This window comes from Hippichthys cyanospilos, chromosome 10 (genome assembly GCF_059441005.1).
Source record: "Hippichthys cyanospilos isolate Australia breed blue-spotted pipefish chromosome 10, RoL_Hcya_1.0, whole genome shotgun sequence".
Lineage (NCBI taxonomy): Eukaryota > Metazoa > Chordata > Actinopteri > Syngnathiformes > Syngnathidae > Hippichthys > Hippichthys cyanospilos.
In genome coordinates this window covers 16,542,934-16,567,518 of record NC_142378.1, presented here as the reverse complement: position 1 = coordinate 16,567,518, position 24,585 = coordinate 16,542,934, and the positions used below count along the sequence as shown (strand labels likewise).

General features: G+C 38.5%; 3 protein-coding genes across 6 annotated transcripts in view; 2 read left to right on the top strand and 1 right to left on the bottom strand.

The window, feature by feature from the left end:
- The window catches only part of ccdc50a (coiled-coil domain containing 50a), a 23,221-nt gene extending 11,844 nt beyond the window's left edge, over window positions 1-11,377 (bottom strand). The window contains exons 1-3 of one of the 2 annotated variants that reach the window (XM_088425027.1): window positions 11,078-11,377; window positions 6,781-6,843; window positions 3,408-3,537 (exon numbers count right to left, since the gene is read on the bottom strand). In XM_088425027.1, the coding sequence (XP_088281153.1) occupies window positions 3,408-3,537; window positions 6,781-6,843; window positions 11,078-11,132 (248 nt within the window). In that variant the 5' untranslated portion in view covers window positions 11,133-11,377. The remainder of the gene's footprint in view (window positions 1-3,407; window positions 3,538-6,780; window positions 6,844-11,077) is intronic. The other variant, XM_088425028.1, reaches the window with a different exon arrangement.
- Window positions 7,886-24,585, top strand: LOC148417330 (uncharacterized). Of its 3 annotated transcripts, XM_088425031.1 has the most exons (3): window positions 7,886-8,044; window positions 12,037-12,082; window positions 21,671-24,585. In XM_088425031.1, exon 3 carries the CDS (start codon window positions 21,697-21,699, stop codon window positions 23,470-23,472), a length of 1,776 nt encoding a protein of 591 aa, XP_088281157.1. In that variant the 5' UTR covers window positions 7,886-8,044; window positions 12,037-12,082; window positions 21,671-21,696; the 3' UTR covers window positions 23,473-24,585. The 3 variants fall into 3 exon arrangements, with proteins under 3 accessions (XP_088281157.1, XP_088281156.1, XP_088281155.1); XM_088425030.1 differs by lacking the exon at window positions 12,037-12,082 and having other exon boundaries at window positions 7,889-8,044; XM_088425029.1 differs by lacking the exons at window positions 7,886-8,044; window positions 12,037-12,082 and adding an exon at window positions 18,271-18,490.
- On the top strand, window positions 12,107-17,444 carry uts2d (urotensin 2 domain containing). Its single transcript, XM_088425033.1, has 5 exons — window positions 12,107-16,009; window positions 16,095-16,199; window positions 16,283-16,320; window positions 16,827-16,914; window positions 17,024-17,444. Exons 1-5 carry the CDS (start codon window positions 15,910-15,912, stop codon window positions 17,047-17,049), a joined length of 357 nt encoding a protein of 118 aa, XP_088281159.1. The 5' UTR covers window positions 12,107-15,909; the 3' UTR covers window positions 17,050-17,444.

The window sequence follows — 24,585 nt, the reverse complement described above, 5'->3', positions numbered from 1 at the left end:
AGTTTGGAAGAATAAAATTCCGATGACCAATTATTGGGATGATGATAACATTTAGAATCATTAACATCTATTTTTGGTCCCTCAAAGCTCAAGACAAGACGTGAATGACATTCTTATAAGTGAATATTTGTTAGATTCATTAAAAACATGTATAATGAACTTTGATTTTAAAGTTTGCCCTTGAGCAATTGTTCAACATTGTTTGTGTGTGCATGGAAAATATGCTTGAATTTCATTAACTTTGTATTATGTATTGTGGATTGAGCTAATGCTGGCTATTAATTGGTCAGGGCCTAATAGCTACTCTAGTATACATTGTAATCTGTGTTTAATACCCCCTTCCTTTTTTTTGACCGATCGATAACAGAGGTCACCAAAACCAAGTACAAATGTCACTAATACTTTTGATAGCCCAAAGTTCAACCCCAAAGACAATATTCTTCTAATTTGTAATTTCAAGTTCAGGATCGTAAAACTGCTACCAGAGAGCACACAATACTCGTATTGGCTGCCATCGTGAGTAGTGATACCTTGAAATAAAGCAAGCAACATAGTTGTCATCAGTACTTGCCCGTCCCTAGTAATTTACATTCAAAATACTTGCACACTGACTATTTGTGGTTGGTTCATGCATTCCGTGAGACTTTCGTGTTACCCAGCAGTCTCTTGCTCTTTGGTATGCCAAAATGAACTTTTCTGCGATTAAGAAATACAGATTCATTTAAGGAGGGTAGATACTGAGTCCCTGGTTAATGGGGCTTGGTTGATATGAGAACTACCTTGGAGAAAGAATGACTCTATTCTTAGGTGGTTCATTCAACATGTAATGCACACCTACTGTTTCCAAAAGAATTACTGCTTGAGTTTGCTCATTATTAGACAGCTCCATGCAACTCTGTATTGTTATTCCAACCTTATTTCTGCAAAGACAACACGAACATGTCCACAAAGGACAATTCTTGTCTTTGTGATACTTGTATTTGAAATGCCTTTGGCATTAAGACCGTTTTCTTGTCCCTAACTTCCTGTACATTGGGCAGATAATGCAACATACAGTATGTCACAAAGGTTTAGCTTTGCTATGGTATCTGTAAATGTTATTACTGATAATGAACACCTTAGATGTGTGTATAATATTGATATTACATTGTTGAACATGCAAGAAGAAAGCTCCTGCTTTAGACACATTTAAGCTGTTGATGTCTAACGTGCTGCCTCCATTGCAGGAGCCTTGCGCCAGGGAGCCATAAGGACATTACTTATGCATTGGTGAGCAAACATAAGCAACACTGTCATGCTTCTCTCCAGTCACAGGGGCAGGACGTGTTGTTTGGAGACTCAACTATGACTCAGTCAAAGTGTCCCATTAAAATACAGAGTGATATTTTTATTTTATTATTTTCTTCACTTTGAGCACATGGGCCACGGTGTTAAATGGGAATAGGCCAAACATTGCACTGGGCCTTCCGAGTGTTTGTACTGACAGTGAAACACTAGGTGGGGCACTGTTGTAAAAGTTGAAGACACACTGGCAATTAATTGGTAGAAGCAGCAGAGGAGAGAGCGATCTAGCTCACACCCACTCAGCAAAAGCAGCAAGCATGAGAACCAAATGTGTTGTTACATGCAATACATGTTTCTCGCACTAACTTTAAAACAGCACTAGGTGACAGTAGTGCTGGGAAAACCACCTGGCTCCAGCCCATTATAGTGAGAGTAATTCAAATTTGATGTTTTATCTTGATCACTTTGATACTTTTGGTTAATGTAGTTTTTACACTCGTGCGACAAGCAAGACTTAAAATGTCACAAACACGTTCCCTTTACATTTAGTCAAGGTTTTGTGATGGCAAAGATTTAGACTAATTAAAGGAGACATTATTTATTTGATAAATAGCTCTGAAACAAATTAGCAAGTTAAGCATCATTAGTTCTTCAAGATTTTCTTATGCTGCTTAGTATAGGGGCTTTGTGGTTTATGACATATTACATTTCCAGGTTGTGAACCGCGTGCATTTTAACTACCATATTTTTTGGACTATAAGCCGCGACTTTTTTTTTTTTTTATCATGATTTGAGCCCTGCAGTTTATATTCCAGTGCGGCTTATCTGCTCGTTTTTCCCACTGGTCGAGCAAATGTGTGTTCAAGGAGTCACTTTATGGAACAACTATGAAATAGAACTGAAAATAGGTGAATCAATGGCTGTGGTCAAAAATGGTTTTAAAATATATTATTAAAAATTTTCTTTTTAAAAAAGGTCTAAATTTAATAAGATCTTGTATAAAAGTTTGTGACGTGAAATTTGATATACAGTATACAGTATATATGATTGTATTTATAAATTTATGATTGTAATAACCATGTATTTGCAGTGTGTGCAATGTTCACTGAAATAATCTCTCAATTAAACGGGAGACAGAATGCTATCAAAGTATTGATTTTGAGTTTGAACTGATATTTACTATCTCTGCAGTATTCTGTTGGTAATATCCATCCATTTTCTAGGAACATAATGTTGGGACTAAATATGCAGGCTTGTTCAATCTGTTAAAGAGCGAATGTTGCAGTTGGTAGACAATTACAGAAATAAGCACCAGCAAGCTTGCGACCCTAGTGAGGATAAGTGGCTTAGAAGATGGATGGATGGATGGAGTCACGTTCAAGTGTTTCGTCATCAACACACATAAGGTCTCCAAACCCACTTGTAAAGGCCTCACAGTGCCTTAAGTGCTCCATATTTTTCCAATTTTACTTGACCAGCTGCATATTTATAGATTGCTTGTACTTCAATTTCTGTCTCACAATATAAAGTAAATAGAAACAGTCCTCGGCGAGGTAACCCGAATTTCCACATTTATCAGAATTAACCTTTTAATAGCCCAACATACCACCTAAATGTCTCAATAACTACCCAAATACATGTTGTCGTTTCGCCTTTGTCCATCATTACATTACATTGATGATACTGTATTCAGCTTTGTTTCCATCGTTATGGCTTTCTTTGTGGTTGGATCACCATCGCTGGAAGATTCCATTATCGTTTTTTGGAGCCACGATGTAAAAAAATGGGTGAAAACGTAGTGTACACCTGAAAATTACAGAGCACAGAACGACACTCTACACTAGTGGGCTACTGTGGACAAAATGTCGGATGAGACTCAGAAGTCATAAAGTCAAGACGAGTACCCAACGACTGCCTGTAAAATACATTATTAGAAATAAGGTTTCACAACTCTTACAACTCCTAAGTTGGGGCACTTGTAAGTCAAGCCACCACTGTACTTGTTTAAATTAGTTTTATGCTTATGTTGTAACAATAACATGTTGTATTGTTAATGTTGATTATTTATTTTAATGGTTTAAAAGGCAAAAAGCAGAGTGCGTCAGCGTGTACGAGACACCCACATGGCAACATGCTGCTTCTTGATCACGACCTTGGCGATCTCATCCTCCTCCTCCTGCAGCTTCTTGGCCACCTGCAGATCCTGGTGCACCAGCCGGCTCTTGTGGACATTGGATGCCAAGTGGCTCTCGACTGTAACACAAAGCGCATTGCTTCACTCTACTCTGGAAAAGCACAGAACCAATACTAAAAGACATATCTTCTGATTCTCCAGTTGCTGTATTGTTTGGATTGCTTGTTGAGAACAAGATAAATGGCAAGGACGAAGACTCGTCATTCTCTGGTGATAAACTCAAAAGACACTTGAGAAATGAATGTTTGTGGTAGCCGTGCCATTTCAAGGTTAGCGGAATGCACTTTGTGGCCATAACAGAAGATAAATCTCGCTGCCTGACGCACTCGCGGCGCTCGCTAAGCTCGGACGACATCACTCACTCGTTCACTCAGATATGTTTCACCTGACTATCCATCTTTGAGCCACTTCCTTGTGAACAAACTCAAACTACAGTACGTTTGGCAATTTTCTAGCGCGAGGCTGCCGAGGTTAAACAAGGAGCATGATGAGTCACCGCTGTTAAAAATTGAGGAAATAGTCATTATTGATCAAATCATAATTTTTTTTCCTTTCATGACACTGATCAATTGTTTAAAGCACACAATACATGAAATATTTGAAAGCTCAGCCAAGGAGTCTATTACTCAATATTTTTGACGTATCCAAGACCTTGAACAGGTGTCACATCATTCAAAAGACTTCCCAAATCTGTAAGGTATTGGGTGTGTGAGACTGCACACTGGAATTGTTATGGCTGACAGCAGGCACAATGGTCTATGAAAGGAACATATGCACATACAAATACATGATACAAATACCCAAATAATTGCACTGAAATAGTGACTTGTTTTTAATTTCTGTAATTTTGACGGCATTCACTTAGAAGCAACGGTTGTGTTTAAATTGTGCAGCAAGTAATTCAGGCTCAAACCAGAGCCTTAAATGGGGTTAATGACAACACAAAGACAGGCCATCCTCAAGCCAAGTTTGTAAAAGTCAAAACAAAAAACTGTGTGTTACGCTGTGTGTTAAAGCCTGGCTTTGAGGGTTTTTCTTTTTTTCCTTCACCCAAATGATTGATGAGAACAAACTTTATTGTCATTGTTCTGAAAGTGCAGATCAGTGTCCAAAATAAATGTTATCTTGCAGCTAGCCATGGACTGATATTAGATTCTGCAGGTGTGATAACCTGAGGAAAAATATTTATCTCAATTCATTTATATTGTAGCATATTTATTATATGTATATTATTCATCCTTATTATGTATTGTTCATATTATTATTAATATGCACCAATTGAAGCAGAGCTCCCATTTTTCTTCTATACATGTGTACAATGCCAATTCAATTCATTTCAATTCAATTCAACTCTGTTCTATTCTATCACATCACGGTGTCACAGTATCACAGAATATCCATATATATTTATTCACAGGATCAAGGAATATCATGTAAAATCCATCCAGAATGGAGGGATGAATATTACATACCTATACCATATTTTTCAGGCCATAAGATGAAAGTACATAGGAAGAAATCTTAAAATTTCAGATGAAGAACATAAAAGCTGACTTGCATCAGGCACATGTGATAATGTACACTGTCAATTTTGGAGAAAATGCAATCATTCAATGATAATACTTCAGTTTGCCTTCTAGTCTGAAAAATCTGGTATAATAAAACTGCGAAAGAAATACTAAAGTTTCTTTAGTACTTTGGCACATATTCAACGATGCTTTGGTCCCGTGGTTTTTTTTTTTTAAATTTTTTTAAAGCTCATAATTTTAATTTCTATATTACAATTTTGTCTCTCTTCCCAGGCACATTGCTGACTTTGAACCAGTTGTATGAGTAACACAATACCAGAGGTGTCAAATGTATGGCCCATGGGTTGGAGCCGGCCCTCGAGGAGGTTTAACCTGGCTTGCAAGGTTATTTCTGAAGTATTACAAACATGTATAGGAGTGAACCCATTAGTCCGCTGTCCATAATGCTGTAATGCCCTTGCATGTGCTAAAGGATTTGCTCAATTTGTTGGATCGCTACTTTATGAAAGAAAAGAAATAGAACTGTAAATAGGCGCGTAGTCCCGAGATGCTGTTAGCCTCAATGCTCCGGATAACAACTAACTCTCTTAAGTCCTCCTCTGCAGTCTTCCTCGTGACAGGACAACAACAAAGAATCATTACAGTACACAAAAATCTGTACTTTTGCAAGCTATAGAGCAAACTATTTTTCCCAAGCGTGGCCAATGGTCACTTTGGCTAGTAAATCCAACTTACAAGCCAAAGTGACCAGTTGCCAAGCTTGAGAAATATAGCTTGCTGATCACTTCAGTGACAGAATGTAGAGCACGTCGAGATTCACAATGAACGGGGACTGTCCTTTGGCGCATTATCAGACATTTAGTTTTAGTCCAGGTTTGTGCACAAAAGAAAAAAAAATCTACATATTCTTGACAGTTTATTTTATTTAATATAAAGTATGATTTTACCTGTCTGGCCCACTTGAGGATACATTTTCCTCCCTGCGAACCCGTAAACTAAAAGGAGTTTGACACCCCTGCTATAAAGGTTTGGTATTGGGGTTTGCAAACACCCCCATGACCAACCATGTTTGAAAACCCAAGTGACCGACGCAGGGTTAAATATTTTCAATATGCAGCTGTGATTTTTTTCGTATGTTTACGTATCACATTTCTTTAGGTGATTCGGTCATTTGTTTCTGTGTTTTGGGTTTCACTACTGTTTTTTTTTTTTTTTTTTTTTTTTAATTTTCTTCTCCGTCTTCAATTTCAACCAAGAATGTTCATTTTGGTGCATCCGTAATGCACTGAATCAAATTGGGCAAATCACTCCTGGGTAAAATATTTTCAGATGGGTTTTTACAACTATTGTGGGGAAGGAGTTAATTAATCTTGAATGAACACAGTCCCTACATATCACTGAAAATCTTCCCTCAAACCCTCGCACAATTGACTGCATGGCTTCCCACAACAACTGAGGCTTATTGCCATTTGCCCGGTTGGGCTCGCTATAATATCCAGAGAATAAGCTGTTTGCGTCATTATACTTCAAATATACCACTCCTAGTTTTGGAGCCAAAACATAGCGCGGCCCAGTATTGCTGCCAGGCGGCTCGTTGAAAATAGTCATGTGACATTATGTGTCTGCTGTGGAGTACAGAGGAGTGTTTAAACGGAAGTGGGAGGCCAAAGCCATCTAAACTGGCTCAGCTTCCTGGTTAACGATAACATCAAGAGATTTTTTTTTTTTTTTTTTTTGCTTCGTGGAAAACGGAGGGAAAAAGAGTGGGCTTACTCTCTTGTTCCTGGAGGTTGTAGGCAAGGCAATGGTCTTCCAAAACAGCAAAGTCTCTGCACACTAGGAGAGAATAACAGTGTTAGACAAGAATACAGTAATTTCTTTCCACAATAGGCTCTTTCTCTGCAAATCTGTGTGGCTAAAGCTGTGTGGATAATCAATAAGTGAACAGATGTCAGCTATAGCACGGTTCATGGTTTCAGGCATTTACATTTATTTGAAAAGAAAGTCAACGCCCCCAAAAATCTTTACAATAATATGTTCTATGTGGCCCAACTAGCTCAAATGCTGACTAATCTATGACTATCAATTTCATGGGGCTGCCACTTGCTGTTGTCTGAACATGACATCATCATTCAGGTAATAACCAATCACTTGTTTTCTGAGTGTGGTCATGTGATGTTTGTAAGCCTAGCCATGAATGGTAGTTAAGTGAGCACTCAGCAACTGTAAGTTGCAAGTATTCCACAAGTATTCCACAAATGCACTATCAAACAGAAAACTGCATTTAGAATAGTGGGGATGCATAGAGCATACAATTAAAAAATAAATATTTGGGTTGACGTCCCCTTTAATGATATTAAACACCACAACCAGTGATGGACCAGTGTGCTTTTCTGTTCCTTTTCTGATGCTTTATAAATAAATAAAAGGTAATTGAACGAGAACAACTAAATTCAAATGGACATACAACCCCCACTCCCCCAAAAAATGCCCATGTTGATGGAAGAGTTCAGGTCCACAAAGTGTTTTTTTAAATATACTTTCGCAACATCAAACTGAGCAGAAGTACACACAAGTCTGTCGTTGCCGCATAGTGCAATTTCGTTAAAGCTAATGATGATATGACAGAAATACTAAAAGAATAGAATGTACAATGCCAAGTCATTCAGTGTGACTATGAAGAGATGTTTCTTCTAGAGACGCAATAAGACCCCTGTCACTACGTCAGCAATGATTTTCACTTATTAAAAATATTACCCAAATGTAACTAGTTTAAAAGTGTAATGAATGCTTATGAAGTCTCATATGATGTAAGACTATCTTTTAACATGATAGCGCTCTTTACCATAATGAAAAGCCAACTTAAACACTTTGAAAAATGTCATAAAACAAAAAGGTTTTGGAGAGTTAAGAAATGCTGATGAGGCAAAAGAATTGCTTGTTAAACTATTGACGTTCAAGGGTCGATCAACCATTGTACAATAAGCCAAGTAATCGCAAAGGGATAAGGATCTTTAAAAATGAAGACTACACAAAGGTAAAGTGAAAAGAACTAATAACTTGAGCTGAGAGTGGCTAGAGTGAGAGTGGGGAGAGATCGCTTTGCTTCTGACCACACCATCGTATAGTAACCACTTCGCAGAAACTAGCCTGGTTGAGCTGTACACCAGGACAACTCCAAGTCACTTATACGCTGGATAACAAAGACCAGTGGCAGCCAGTTAACAAAAATACTTACCAAATATACTCAGAACTAACTTCCCCCATACAATTAAAAAACACTCAAGCAGCTGATAGAAAAAGGGCACTGTTCACAAATGATCAATTCATAAATAAAACAGCTGTAGCCTCTAAAGCCAATTTCCATGATAAATATTATCCGAGCCAATTTACATATCCCTTAAAGTTAATTGCAATGCCCGAAACTTGGCTCCTGTGGTGTAAGAATAAAGAAAATGAGGATGGGTGTAATGTGGCTTTGTATGTATATAAGTATTTAGAAGAGAAATCTCTTAAGAAAAATATGGATGTAAGATACATATCACAGGCATTGGGTGTAAATCTTAAAGCATAATTTCATTATTTCCAGATATTTAAAAATGTAAATAATTATATGGTTTGATTTGATGCGCTCAAATCTTTTCCATTTTACATTCACATACATACGTACGTACGTATGTACGTACATACATATTCACCTATGTCGACTTCACGCGGGATACGGGTAAAGCTAGCTGTTTGCTAACTGCCTATTGAAAAACTGTTCACCAATTTAGGATTTTTATTTGTGGATCCTGTCAGCTTGTCAACAGTAATTCAATTTTCAGCGTTTTTTAGTAATACTTATTCCATTTCTTTGTTTTTTAATTTCCCTGCCATTTTCACTGTAATTGTATATTGAATATTCATTCAGCATTTTGTGAAGAAATAATTTTCTTTGCAGGGCATTTCAGTGGCTCTCAATAAGTGGATTATTACATTTCACAAGTTGACCCGGTCCCATTCTTCACGAATAGGGTGTTTAGTGTTTGCATCCCTATTTGAAAACTTCTGTAAACTTAACTCATTTGCACTGAAAAGAAGGGACATATTTAAAAATAAAAACAACAAGAACAGCTGGCTAACATTGCCCCTTTGCATCTGAAGATTAAAAATAACAGTATGGTTTCCTTTCTGTGGCTTCTCAATTTTACAAGCATATACTTAGAACAATTTTGTTTAACCTAAAAACTACAGCAGCTCAGTTTTCATTTCAGGCTTCAAAAGTAGTAGTTTGCTGGCTGTATTTATTGTGGAAACATTCACACTGTTCGCAAGAGGAGATTTGCTTTTAAAAAAAGCGCTTTCAGACAAAGCTATTTCAAGGATATGAATCACATGTTACATGTACAGTGCACTTCATTATCATTTATCCTCAACAAGCAAAACTGACCAAGATGCACGGCGGAAAAAAAAAACAAAGTTTTGTAATGCAAACAAAGTGCTACAGCAAAATCCCACATTTTGTTCAACACTGGAGATTCTACTATGGAAGAACACACACACACACACACAAACACACAAAAAAACACACACACAAAAAGCAAACTATATTGACATCAAATGGGTATCATAGCTGAACAGTTGTCTTTTTAAAACAAAAGCTTGACATACTATACATGGTTAAACCAAATTTGTACTGCAGCTCTAGTGGCCTGAACAGATGCTTGGATGACTAAAGCGCCTGGTGACTCAACAAGCATGGTGGGATTTGATTAACATGTTCCCACCATGTGCTTAATCTTCTTAACCAGGAAACCTACGATGCATTTTAGCTGACAAATCAGTGTTGACCAGCAACATATCACTATTTTAGTAACAGTCCTTGGAACTCTGCATGAGAAAAGGAATACTGGTCACATAAGTCAACGTCATTCGGATGTCATGAAGTTGTTTAAACCACATTAATAGTGTCATGAAGCTTTTTGACCCATGTTAACAGTGAAATAGAGCCCTTCCCCTGCAGCTTTTTGCCAACGTCCCTCTGCAGACTAGCCTAGCTGGCCTCTGTGACCAGAATAACAAGCATCCAAGTGAGCAGCTGCTGCTTTTCACAGCCGCAACATCCCAAATGGCCAAACTCTTTTTACTATGCCACGACACCTCACCTGTGAATCACCTTTGCAGTTGGGCGAGAAAAGGACTAAGGTCAGTGGGAAGGGAGGCATTTTCAAATTAGAAAGGCACCAGCCAATACAAAATTTGGCAAATTCATTTACATGTAAAGGTTTACTTTTCTTCTCTGTATGGCACCTATTATAAAATCTTTTTTTTTTGCACTGTCAATAGCTTCACCACAATTATATTAGTTTAGATGTGTACATTATATTGCTTTCCTAAAGGGTTTTAGACTGTTCGAAATTTCAATGTGATTTCTACTCTTCAAATTACAATTTAGTTATCCTGATATTTACCTACTAAATAACATAGAAATTGAATCATTTCATAAACTACTAGTACTTTGCTTTTGCGTTAGCAAGCTTTCCAATTATATTTTCCCTTTTTTTTTTGATAAAAATGAATAAAGCTTCCAAAGTTTGGAACTCTGATTCAGACTCAACACAATGGTTACATCTCAATTCTCGAACCCCATTGACTTTGCCTAAAGTGCAAAGAAAGTGTTGCATTTTCAACGGTTTTAGAGTAATGGCGTCCTTCAAATATGTCACAGGAAATTAATACCTGCCTATGCTGACAAAAAATGTATCATAAACTCATATTTGAAAGCTCGGTCCGATAAAGAAGTCTCACGTAAATTAATTGAATACACATGTTAACCCATTCCCAACATGCATTTCAGGTAATACCAAGCATTCCTCGTTAACGCACATTTACTGATACCGACTCAGATAAAGACAACAGCTGAGATTTGAGACAGACGTACTAGCATCTGCTAGCTATATTTGCTAGGCGCGACCGCAGCAGGAAACACCTGTCTGTGTTTGCTAACTGTTAGCATTAGCATCGACTGTGTTAGCTGTGTATGCATGTTTAGATGTGACAACTCAACAAAGTGTGTTATGAAAGTTACCCTCTTTCACTCCAGGCAGTTTGTCCTGGTCGATGCTAACGTTACACTCAGCCATGTCGTCACCAATAAGGAGCCGATGACCGTAAATTGCGTTTCTCCCCCCAAACGTTAAACCTCCGGTCGGCTGATTGATCGCCTTAACTCATAAACCCAACCAATGCTTCAGGTGCTCGAACGGTCCCTGATTGGTTTCAGTGGCCACGCTCTCGCTCTCTCACTTTTTTTCTCTCTTTCTCGATGGTAACAATCCTGCCCCAGCTAGCGTGTTTAAGGTTGACAAGCATCTCCTTCTTGTTTCACGCCTACCAAACCCAATACTGTGTTTGAACGCGGGTTCTGGTTTGTCATGTCAAAATTAAGTAACATAATTGCGACGTGACGGAGAAAACGCTCATAAAGTTTTAACTTTCTAATAATTTATATATTGAGCCATTTAAAATTTGTCTTTATTCGAGACGTGATTGTCTATTACAGATTTGACCACTTGATTATTAGCTTATGTTTTATTTTGAAAGAAATACGTTAATACTTCCGTCATAACTCCTATACCGTAACCTTGACAAATTACTCTTTCGCTTGTGTCTGCAGCAGCTGCTGCAGACGCATCACGAATCGCAGTACACTTCCACACTGACGAAGCAGCCATATAAGTTACATGAATAATATTTTATTGGGTGGCTTGGGTTTGCGCCCAAATCAAGAATGTACACATACATACGAGAGGCGTGTTACACCGTGAAAAACTCGTATTTACATTACACAATGAATTTTTAAACCTCAGCACAGACCACAATGCTAATGGAACGCCTCCCTCTAGTGTCAGGCTTTCGTTTCTTTAAAGCAGTTGTTCTAAATTATATTTTGCAAAGACCCGTAAGAAACAATATAAAAATGGCCAATATATATAAAAAAAAAATTCAACAACTGTTAGCTACTTTTTTCTTCTTTTTTTGTTACAGGTTTTAAAGGTTTGTCCAAGCAGAAGAAAACCCAAGTGCATCAAAGGTCCTGTAAAAAGATATCACAATTACCCCCCCCCCCCCCCCCCCCCCTCCTTGAGAAACACCGCTTTAAAGTGTCCAACAGACCCATCAGCCTGGTAAAAGTTGTAATAATACTTCGCCATTAGCGGTCCATTTACAAGACTATAAATAACACCATTAAGTGTGCTCCTCCAGACAATGTCCATTTTTAATCATGCTATGGTCAGAAAAGCCAAATTGACCCTGGATTTTTTCATAAAAGTTAAACTGGAATGATGGCTGCACAGCTCAAACATTTCCAACATGGAGTAATTCCTGCAGAAAAGCATTAGGGCCAGTGGGAAAAAATGTTATTGGGATTCCCACATTTACTATATATCAGCATTCCGACTTTAATCTTAAGATTCTCATTTTAGTCAGGATTATCTTTAGCCAGAAATCTGACATATCAAAATTACTATTCTCAGAAGTTTGACTTTGAAGTCGGAATTATAGTCAGATGTCCCACTACCCATCACTTCAAAGTAAACATTCTGACAATCAAAATTGTGATAATCATCAGGTGTCTAATTTAAAAGTCACAATGCTGAAAATAGTCAGAAATATGATTTTAAAGTAGAGATGGGTGGCACAATGGAAGAGTGGTTAGCATGCCCACCTCACCGTTACGAGTCCCAAAGTTCAATTTCAGTTCACTTTAGCCTTCCTGTGTGGAATTTGCATGTTCTCTTGCATGTTCTCACCGTGCCCACGTGGGTTCTCTCTAGGCACTCTGGTTTCCTCCACATTCCAAAAACACGCATGGTAGGTGTATTGGACACTTTTAAATTGTCCTTAGGTGTTATTGTGTGCCTGAATGGTTGTTCATCCCTGTGAACATTCTGCTAAATGGGCAGCCAGCACATGTAAATGCACCCAGGAATGGCCAACTGGCTGACAAGTAAAGTATTAGTATGCAACAGCTCATGAGGACATAAGAAGAAAAAGTCCTTATGAGTGCCTTATGTATGGCACACAGCAACACGTTATCTTCATTGAAAGTAGCCATGGCTGGAATTTCAATGTTTGTGCTGCATTTCAGTCATGTTTTTATGAACTGAAATGTATACTGCACACAACCCAGCTCAACACATTAATTGCATGGGCCTAAAAAAACAGCGTCTAAAATTAAGTATTAATAGATATTTGTGTTATTTTGCTTTTATATAATTTGAATGAACGAATTGCTTCCACATAGCAAAACATTCTGGGATGGCTGGGACGTGATAGCATTCAAGTAACCAATGGGTATCTTGCAAAGTCGCAGTCTAATTGCCTCTTAGCCAGGAAATTCAAGTTAATAAGACATTTTAAAAAAGGCATTACAGTATCTAGTAAATTAAGCTCAGCAAAAAGTTGCTTTTTCTTGTAGTGTATGTGACAGATGATGTACAAAACCTACTGAATAAATTCTTTTAGCGATAATTGTCTGAATCACAGCAGAGTGTGTATGCTCCCCAGTGGACATGATTTCTAATTGCTATCTAGTCCCGATGGTACACATTAAAAATACATGCTGTTTGATGTCTTTTTTTCTGAGGTTTAGCTTGATTTTCAAAAGAACGGGGGGGGGAGTAAATTCCTTTCTGGTGTAGTGGTCACAACAATGGGCAGCTATTCAAAAGCTTTATTTTTTCTTGAAGGGTTCTTCCATCCTAAAAACATGTTAAATAAGTGAATTGAACTCTCTAAATTGTCCTAAGGTGTGTTTTTGAGTGTTACTGTTCATCTTAGTACCACAGAAGCAGGTCAATTTTAGCTTAACACATAAATCCAAAGCACTCTACCTACATTTATACCTTATTATCACTGTATGTGCTGTCCCTAAAACTAAAAAAAAAGAGATCTCTTGCTTCCCAGGCTTTTTCTATTCATGTGCCAGTGCTCTGGATTGGCCTACCTATGGAAGTTCACGCAGTCACCTCAGTAGAAATCTTTAAATCCTGACTAAAAACGCATTTTTACACTACGGCATTTAGTTAAAAGGTCTGTTTGACAGCAGCTTTCTTCTTTTCCTATCTGCTCCCTTCTCCCGATTTGGAGAGGGGGGCTAGATGCTGAGGGACGAATTGAAGGCTGCGGTGTGGACATGTGCTGATTGACTGGCTGGTCAGATTGTGAGGAAGATCTTACCCGATGGCATCTCCTGGTGTCATGTCTTCATCTTCACACTGGAAATTATTGCTTAATACGGCACAATATGTTATCTTTGGCTCTTGGCATCTAGTGCAGCCTGTTGAGCCTGGAAAGGGGCTCCTCCTAGTTGCGGCCCCTTCAGATGGTTTCCTGTTTTCCCCAGATGCGGCTTTTGAGTGTTTCCTTCCTCTTCAGGGAGCTTTGTTCAGGGGATGCCATTGTGTATTTGTGATGTTCTGTGTTATGCTATCTGTGATTTCTTTTTCATATGTGAAGCCCTTTGAGACTGTGGTGATGAGGGCTATGAAAAAAAAAAACTGACTTGTAGCCAGCTGAGACTGCAGCCACAGCTAATGATAGCAACAAACAATCTAATGTAGCGAGCAGAGCAAAGCAATTTAATGAGCTAAACCCGAGAACATCCATGTTTGAGTAATGTTAATTTCTAATTACTGTATTTGGTGGTTGACCAAAGAATGAAGCACCTTCCTCTTAATGGTTGACTAAAGGTTGCAGTTAGCACTTGGGACTATGCTCAAATTCAGCAGAGGCGAAATTATTACAGCCAAATCTGTTAAAGACAAAAATGATTAAAGCCACTTTTTGTTTTATATCGATCCTTTGATTCGCTCACAATAATACTATGTATCTAAATGGTATATGGTATGGTATTAGAGGTATTAATTCATCTAAATGTGTTGATGTCTTGACAGCACTAAGAAATAAAGAATATTTTCACTATCAATCCTGAATGTACACCGCATCACCTCGACACTCAAAACAAGGTAACTGGTTGAAAATAAATGGTGTCTTTGGTTCATCACAACTTATTTTTTTCAGCTCAGACTTTGGCATTTCAATTCAAGAGAGCCAGGTCTGACCTTTAATTTAGCGCAATGGCAATTCACTCTTCATTGAGTCCCAGTGCGCCGGTTAAATTCAGTCGCAAAATAACTAAAGTGATGGATTCGCAAAAAGGTGCTTGGACGAGGGATGCGAGACGTGGAGACATGCAGGAAATTTTATGACACCTTGACCAGCCAAATTCATCTGCTGCCTGCCAGCTCATTTCCTTAACACCATGCCCGCACGATACCTGCTCTTCTGGCAGCGCTTCATTGACGCACAAAGTATAGTGATATAGTGAGGTGCTGGTTAGTTGGCTCAGCTGCTATGATAAATGCAACCTCACCTCCAAATGAGTACTGCAGCCAAGATTGTGGAGCTCATCTCTTGCGAAATGCACTTTGGGAAAGAATCAATTTACTTAGCCCTACTTTTTTGTACCAACACAATCCTATGAAGCTACTTAAGGGATTAATTAATATAAAAGAAAAAGACTTGCAAGTGCCAAAAAATGTGATTCAGTTCCCTCATAACCATCAATTATATTGATTACATCCCCTCTACGCTTGATTCACTGGTGTCAAAGTGATATAGAGTTGCTGGCCTTGCCTATAACGTCATATTTCCGTCAGTTGCATTATAGCCTCAGTGAGGTGGTTGACTACTGACGACACAGTGACACGATATTGATTTAATACGCGGGTGGATGACTGGCTCCGCCTTCTGCCTCGGAACCCATACATATATTGAAGGAACGGACCCTGGGAACAGAATCGCCGGCTTGAGGAGTTGACGCAACGCTACATCTGGGACCATACGTTGAGTGTCATGGATAGGGCTAGAGTTGTCAACTACATTTTGGGACTTCTGGGTTTGTTATTATTGCGGGGTGTAATAGATGTGCAAGGAAGGACCTTATTTAACCCAGGTATGTTCATTGATTTTCAATATCTAGTTTTTGAAAGGCAAGTTTTGAAAGTATTGAGTATGCAGATTTTTTTTTTTTCTTACAGGTAACCATGTTTTGAATCCGAAAGACGACATAGATATCCAGAGCAAAATTCTATCGCTGCTGCTTCACAAAAGCCTAGTACCTCTTGAAAGGAATGACACTCCAGGTGAGATGGTTGTAACTGGGCAAATTGAGGGAATTCTACCAATGGGACGTTACTCAGATGGTGACTTTTTCTTCTGTCGACAGGTCTTGAGCTGGTCGACAAATTAGCTGATTTAGAAGAGGTAAGGCTTTTACGAATGGATATTAAGTGTCATAGACTCGTGCTGCAAGTAACGATTCTTTCAAACATCGATTAATCTGTCGATTATTGTGATTGATCGATGGAGCTGATGTAAAAAAAAAAAAGTTTTAAATGTTTATTGCCATTCAAAGACATGTCATTATTAAGATAATTACTTGGCCAAAGATTCAGGTCCTGGTTTGGTCTATACCATAAGAAGAAGAAAAAAAAAAAAATAAAAAAATGAAAATTTGAAAAGCAAATGTTTTAACGTGATTCAACACAGATATTAGGTCATCTTACGTGGAGGACTACAGGAATAGGAGAACATTCACTGGCGAGGAACTTAAATATCGAGGAAGTCCCAAACCAATCTATCGATTATCAAAAAAGTCATTAATTTGATAATTGAATTTTTATTGATTAATCTCTACAGCTCTCGACAAGCCATTCAAAAGCAAACGCGCTGCAGTATTTCACTTTGAATGCCCGTCTCTTTTTTTGAAGTTGGAGGCACTGAGGGACAATCTGGAACTGGAGAAAGAAATCACAGCCAATTTCGTAGACAAACCAATAACGAGGAAAAGGGGTGAACGTAAGTCGCTTTTATTATTTCCGCATTCATTTGTACCCATGATTCTACGTTTAAATTTATGTCGCAGTCATGTCCCGTGTAACCTCACAAATGATTTTTTTGTCTGCAGCTTGTTTCTGGAAATACTGTGTGTAAGATGGGACTCCGGGAAATGAGGACCAATGTGAAATCTTGCTGCAAAGCCCAACATAGCCTTAAGAACCAACAACACCACAAATGTGAACACTTTTAATTTCAGCAATACGGACCATCATTAATCCACGTCATTAATAAAACGTCGCTTCGAGGTGCTCTCATCAAGCGGATGCCATTCTAAGACTATTAGGTTTACATCATCTGCTACACACAGAAAATACTTGACCATTACCAGATTTTTTATGATTTGCCTTGCGCTTTTGTGTGTCTTCATGTCGCGCTTTTGTGGCAGAATGGAGCATAACATTTTTTGTAAATTGCCAGCAAACCTAACACCTGTCTCTGATCATAAAAACATTGTTAATTTTAAAAATAAATTATGATATGAATGTAAAGGTGTGTTGTGTGATTTTAGCGATCTCTGGCAAAACAACAGATTAAATATTGTAATTAAATATTGTAACGAGCATCTTTGGATTTTTTTTCTTTTTTTTCTCTTTATAACTATCTTCGATAGCAAATGAGGTCACACTGGAGCTTTGTTTTTGAGTAAAGAGGATCTGACATGTAGTGTAGCCTCTGTCGTGGCAGGTGAATTCATGTGCAATGAAGTTTTAGAGGAGCGTGACATAGCTGAGTCATTGGGTTTAGCCAGAATAAAGGGAGAACTGCTGTGAAAAAAAATCCCACACGCCATAGTGAAGAGTGGAGGACTCAACAAAAGCAGACTGACTGTGATCCAGACATTGAGTAAATGTCTGTAGTCCAGAGTATAGTTTGTAAATTTGCAGCTAGGGTTTGGTTTTTTCTCATCCTGAATTTTAAAAAACGTGCTGATAAATATAGTGCAGGCCATGCAGGTGGGTATATATATATACTTTTAGAACGAGGAGGAACCATATTTAGGTGCTAAATTCAAAATTAACTCCTTAAGGATGGTGCTTGAACCACACTTCTAAAAGCATATCTGTGGAAAAAATAATGAGTGAACACATATGTCATCACTGCCTGATAGTCGTTAGAGAGCGAGAGGATTCACTCATTGTTATAAAAGTTAATAAAAGACCCCATAGAACAAGTGGAGTCATCAAGAGCAACAGCAGTCCAATAGTGTTACTATTTCTCAATATTACTCTTGGTAATTATATCACTATGTCAAGACACAAACTGTAACTCCCCCACACTGTTCATTTATTAAATTATGATGTGTCACATAACATCAGTCAGTGTACGTACAAGGAAATGATCCAGCATCCCCGTGTGCCACTCTTTACTGGTTATCAGTGACAACACATTGTGGAGAGGACTTCTAATTTTGCTTAGAAATTTTTGAAAACCTAGACAAAGTTTTGGACAGGCACTGGAGAAGTTGTCATCCAACATTCGTTTGGGTTTAGCATTATAATGGCAACATTGGAAAAGATGGATTCTTTTTGTTCAGGTCAGTAGAACATTTAATAATTAAAGTCTCTTATTTATAAGTGAAATATCACTCTTTAATTTGTCATGCTTGACTACACGTATGTAGATCGCATTACAGTATCTCAATTTTTAAAAGGATAATAAACATATTTAGCAATTTTGAGATGAAAGAATAAACTAATATTTTCTTTATAAGTTGATAATTAAATTATTTTTCATGTACAATGTATTTAAGGCCTTTTTTTCCTCTTGTTGTTGACTAAAAATTACACATGAAAAAAAATACAATTACACAAAACTCAATGACCAATCATGGCGTAGCTTGTGACCATCACATGATGAAATTCAGAAAATAAGGGTTAAAAAAGTGTAATCTTCATGTTACTTTCACCTTAATAGGACAACGACATTGGGTAAAGGAAAAATGAAAACTTTATTCTTTTCCAGCATAGAAAAGGACAACATTCTTTAATTTTTTCCTTTGAACCTTTATGCCTCAAGCATCTTTTAATTAAAAAAAAAAGTTTTTTGTATGAATGCATAAAACCAAACCTAATATAATATCCTTTCATAAAAGTTGGCCAGGAGTAAACTTTGCTATAGCCTCCTGACTACCAGGAATAAAAATGTTGTCCGATCACATTTATTTTGAAATTCCCCAATCTATGTGAAGTAATTGTAATATTGCAAAACAAATTTTTGAAATTTTTATTTTTGTTTTTAAGCTATGATGTGTCTTCTACAGTGGACATCGGAACCCAATACAGGGGAAACAGAACTTTATTTCGAAAAAGTTTGTCCACTAAAAATATCAACAAGTCAACTTGACAAGTGTTCAACATAAACATAACTGTCCATCATCTCTTTTCTTTTGTTTCACTTTTGCTTCTATTATGCTTATTTGGTATGATACTTCAAAAAGCAATTCCCTTTCTTGGAAACACAAAGAAAAATCTTGCACTTGGAGCACAGAACATATGTTTTACTGTTGCAGCCAGCTTGGCAACACCTTGATGCATGTGTTTCATCCACCATCTCTGGAAGATGCACAGCACCATAGTGTCTCAGAGCTGCATTTGGCTGTGGTTTCACACCTGAACTTGCTGTCATAAAATGGTTGGACAACAAGTCAGTGGTCAACCAAGGGAACCCATCTCTGATGACCCTCTTTCTTTCTTTTTGAAGAGCTTATCACCTATGATCTTGCAGTCCTTTGGAACCCTGTTATTCGTGAGGGTTTCAGTTGCTGTCAGTCCTTTTGTCATCAGGGTGTCAATGAGGCTGATTGTTGTAAAGTAACTGTCAAAGAACAGGTGGGTGCCTTGGGGAACTGACTCTGTCAATTGAAGAACAGCTTGTTCTTCGATGCCCTTTCCTCCTGGAGCTGAGAAAGTTGTCTAGCCTTGGTAGACCACAAAATCCAAAACTAGACCAGTTGGTGCAGCCAAGACAAATACCTCCAGTCCAGTTGGGTCATACTGGCGCACTGGACATCGACCAGTAAAATGAACCATTTGCAGCATCATTGCTCTGAATAATGGGAGGATCATCAAGTTGGGATTTGAATTTTGTATTCTTGCTCCATAGTAGACGTCGACTGGATTTAGATGTGGACAGTGCTGCTTGATCTGAATCCTCTGCATCTGCTAGCCCTGCCTGAATTTCCTCCTCAGAGCTCCCTGAATCATCTTCCTCTAGTTCTACCTCAAACAGCGGATCTTGATCATCTTCATCAGATAACTCAATGTCTGAGTTTCCATCAACAATCCGCAGTAAAATTCTCTCTGCTTCTGAGAATGACTCCCTTTCTTGTCATTTGGGAAAAAAAGAGCAAAATGGACGATATAACTTCAAATGTCCATTACTGAGGACATGTTTTAAACACTTGAATACTAGGCTCAAATACACTTAAAATAACTCAAAAGACACTTTAACGTGTTCATAAGAGTCTTATAAATAAAATGCCAACAGCATTTCAAGACAAAATGTGTTTGTTAAAAAGTATTGAACACTTACTTTTCCTCTTCCCATAAAAAGTGCTTGCATTGAGGGAAGCCATTTTCTTCTACGGTGTAGTCAAGGTAACAAAGCCCCACCCCTACAAATTTGGTATCATTAGAAAGCTCTGAATGTCCTCTATAGAGCACAAAAGGAATCAATGCGATTGGATGTATTGGGTGGGAGATATTTAGGTTTAGAAATGTCCTCTACAGAGGACAAATTTGAACTGCTGGTCGTCAGGAGGATAGATGGCTTTAAGGTGGCATCCAGGCACCATTCCTATGTTTTTGTATGTATACAATGCTATCACCTTGTAACACTTATGCAACTGCTGATGATGACACCATTGACTAAAACTTCTGTAATATACTATATTTTTTACCACTTTATTTTCCCTCCATTTCACCAACTGGCTGTTGCATTTGTTGGTTATGAATTTCTTTTAAACACGAGTGCATTACTGCAATATTGGCGAGGCAATTGTCGTCTTCTTGAGCTCCTAAAAAGGTGGGATGACCTGCAACCTTGTCAATAACGTTTTACTCAACAGCACATGTAAAACATGTCATGTCAGGTCCATGATCAAAGATCATCAGTATCCAGCATTTACACCACAGCAATGTCTGGGAATCGAGATTGGTGTTAATGATTATTCAAAAGGAAAACTTGGACATGTTTTATATGAAGTATTTCATATTCTGCAGCTCGATCATATCTCGCGCGGGAAGCTTTCAGGAAATGTTGGGGCATAAGCAAAAGTGACGCGTGCGAGACGCCTGGCCAATGCAGCAGCAATACACTTCCTTTTATTTTACTTGAATATAAAAATGCAACAACCAAGGGATGACAGGCGTAGAGGCAAATATATTCCAGAAATATATTAATAAAGATTGACGTCATCAGTATGTGCACATTCCTGTATGTAACGGATCCTCTAGTAGCAGTACTTAATAAGTCTTGAGTACACATCAGGTCATTTTTGGTCAACAGCAAGTGGAAAATGTGTTTTAAAGTTATCAATTGTATTTAACAAATAAGTCAGTTTTTCAATTAACCGTAGAAAACATTCATTACTGTTGAAAATGGCTAAATAAGTTGAGCATCCCTTGAACCTTACGCTGCGTTGATGAGTTAACAAATCTAGTGAAAACTCACATGATTATGAATGTATAATGTTTTTTTTGTTTTTTTTTTGCAGAATTGGTACGGATACTAGTCTTCTCCATGTTGACCCTTTTCACCTACAATACAGCCTGCCCCAGTGTCTGCACGTGCTTTACCAACGGGATCGTCGTGTGCGCGAGTCATGCTATCATCGATACACCATCACAATTGCCTACTCACACGTATACACTGCAGTTGAGGAACACAAGCATGCATATAATAAATGAACGGAGTCTGGAGAACAGGGGGCTGACGACGCGTTTTAGTCTAATTCTCAGCCACCTCCATACTATCCATCCCCGGGCTTTCCAGGTGGCACCGCAGCTCAAGTCTCTCCAGCTGTCATACAACGATCTCTCCACACTTGATGCAAGAGTTTTTAGCCCACTTACTACTCTGGAGCAACTCCATTTAAATCAAAACCGACTGGAGACCATTACCGCCGACATGTTTGAAGGACTCGTTGCTTTGCAGGATCTAAACTTGAGTTTCAATAAATTGTCCAAGGTTCCTTCTGGAATTTTCAGGGGACTGATCAACCTTGAGAAACTGAACATTGGTGGTAACTACCTGAAAGCCCTTCCACCTACGAGCTTTCACTCCTTGATCAAACTTAATGATCTGAGCATTCACAAGAACCAATTAGAGAGATTAGAAACTGGGATTTTTGATGGACTAGTGAATCTTGAGTATCTTTCTATCTACTCCAACAAGATAGCCACTATTCCTCCAGGAGTGTTTTGGTCACTGAGGAACTTGAAGAACCTCACTTTGTCTACAAACCAACTTCAATATATTCCTGAGAGGAGTTTCTATAACATGCCCAAACTGTTCAAGCTGACCCTTTACAATAACCCGCTTTTGTCGCTACCAGATGAGCTGATGGGACACATGCCTGAAATGCCAGAATTTTACTTGTATGCCACCAACCTCATCACGGTGCCTGGAAATCTGTTTGCCAACATGACTGGGCTGCAGGTCCTAAACCTCCATTTTAATGACAGGCTAAGTGAATTGCCTCCAGATCTGTTTTGCTGTCTGCCCAAATTGCAAAAGCTGTCACTGAAATCCAACAACCTTCAGGAGCTTCATCCACAACACTTTTCCAGATTAAACAAACTGGACATACTACTGCTCAATAACAACACCCTCAAGAAGCTACCCCAAAACATATTTCAGGATCTTAGACAACTTCAGATGCTGGATTTGACACACAACCAGCTCCAAAACCTTCCAGAAGATATTTTCCAGTCCAACGCATTTGTAAAAGTTGGTTTGAGTGACAACCCGTGGGACTGTGGCTGCAGCATTAGAGGTTTTGCAAGATGGATAAAAAATAACAAGCATGCAGTTCTTGATAGCGAGAATGTCATGTGTCACAGCCCACGTTATCAAATACTCCGTCCCCTTGACTCTCTACATGATGAGGAACTAAACAATTGCATTGCAACAGTTACTCCAAGTGTCATTCTGACAGATGAAACAACTCAAGAGTCCTCTTCTACAACTCTGATGACAGCTCCTGAAACAACTTCCTCTCAACACCCCCAGCCCAGCATTGAACCAGATATCACGTCCTTTACTTATGACATTTCACCGCCTTTTTATGACGTACTTGTAGCTGAACAGGGACCCAACTTCGTCCACCACAACTATCACAGTGGTTGGGTGTATGTGTGGGTTTTGCCCTCCAACACAGCCTTGACAGGCTTTCTCATGTTTTCGCACATCTTTCTTGTGGCTATGGGCATATTCCTCATTCTTTTTACAATGTATGGTATGCAACTTCTTAGCAAGAGGGTGGAGGCGATAAAGGCACAATATGTAAACATTTAAGACATTATATGTTGTCAGCTATTGTACATAAAATTGAGTAGAGAGTTAATACAATAAGATTTATTCACACCTAGTCCATTGTGCAAATTAAAAAAGATATATTTATATATATCTCATTAATGTATGTGCACATTTTCCTTTGTATTGTATATAGCAGTAGTTCTCAACATTTTTTTATGATGTTTTGTGAAAAAAAAAAAAAAATCAGTCAAGTACCTCCTAAAGAGCTCCAAGCATTTCTGGATGTGAAAAATAAAATGACTTAAAAGAGTTTGTAGTTTTATTGCCTTTATATCCATCCATCCATCCATCCATCGGGTCACTGGCGCCGTCCTCGGGCAGTAGGCAGTGGACACCCTGGACTGGTTGCCACCCAATCACAAGGCGCACGGATACAATCACTCCCACTCACAATCGCACCTAAGGGCAATTTGGGATGTCCAGTATACCTACCAGCATGTTTTTGGAATGTGGGAGGAGACCAAAGTGCCCGAATAAGACCCAAGCAGACACAGGTAGAACAGGCAAACATCACACAGAAAGGCAGAGGCAAACTGGATTTAACCCCGGACCTCTGAACTGTAAGGCAGACTTGCTACCATGCAGTCCCTCTTGCACAGTAGATCTCTTACATAAAATTTCACAAACTAAAGGCATACAATATAAAGCAAAAGAGTCACTACAACCAGCGGTGCACATAAGTGGCACGCAGGTACGTATCTGCGACAGAAAGCACTGATGCGCTTTTGCGCTCCTACCTTCTTTTATCCATGACAACCGAACTTAAGCTGATTTTTTTTTTTTTTTTTCTGAAAAGTGGCTTCAAGATGTGCCATGGCTTGAAGTACACTTAAATGTGGTGCAAGAATTACCACTCATATCCCCAGCCAATTTTCAGTCATCCTTTTTTTGACAAAACCCTAAACCTAACCCTATATGAAAAGAGCATCTGATTGTAACACAAGTTATTGCTAATGTAAGCATTGGATTGAAGGGAGGTATCCCAGGGTGATGACTGAGTGGTGGAATAAACAGTTGTCGGCTCTTCCACACCCAAAGAAGTAAAGTGCTATGTTTCCTTTCTGTGTAACGAAAAGTGTTTGGAACACATAA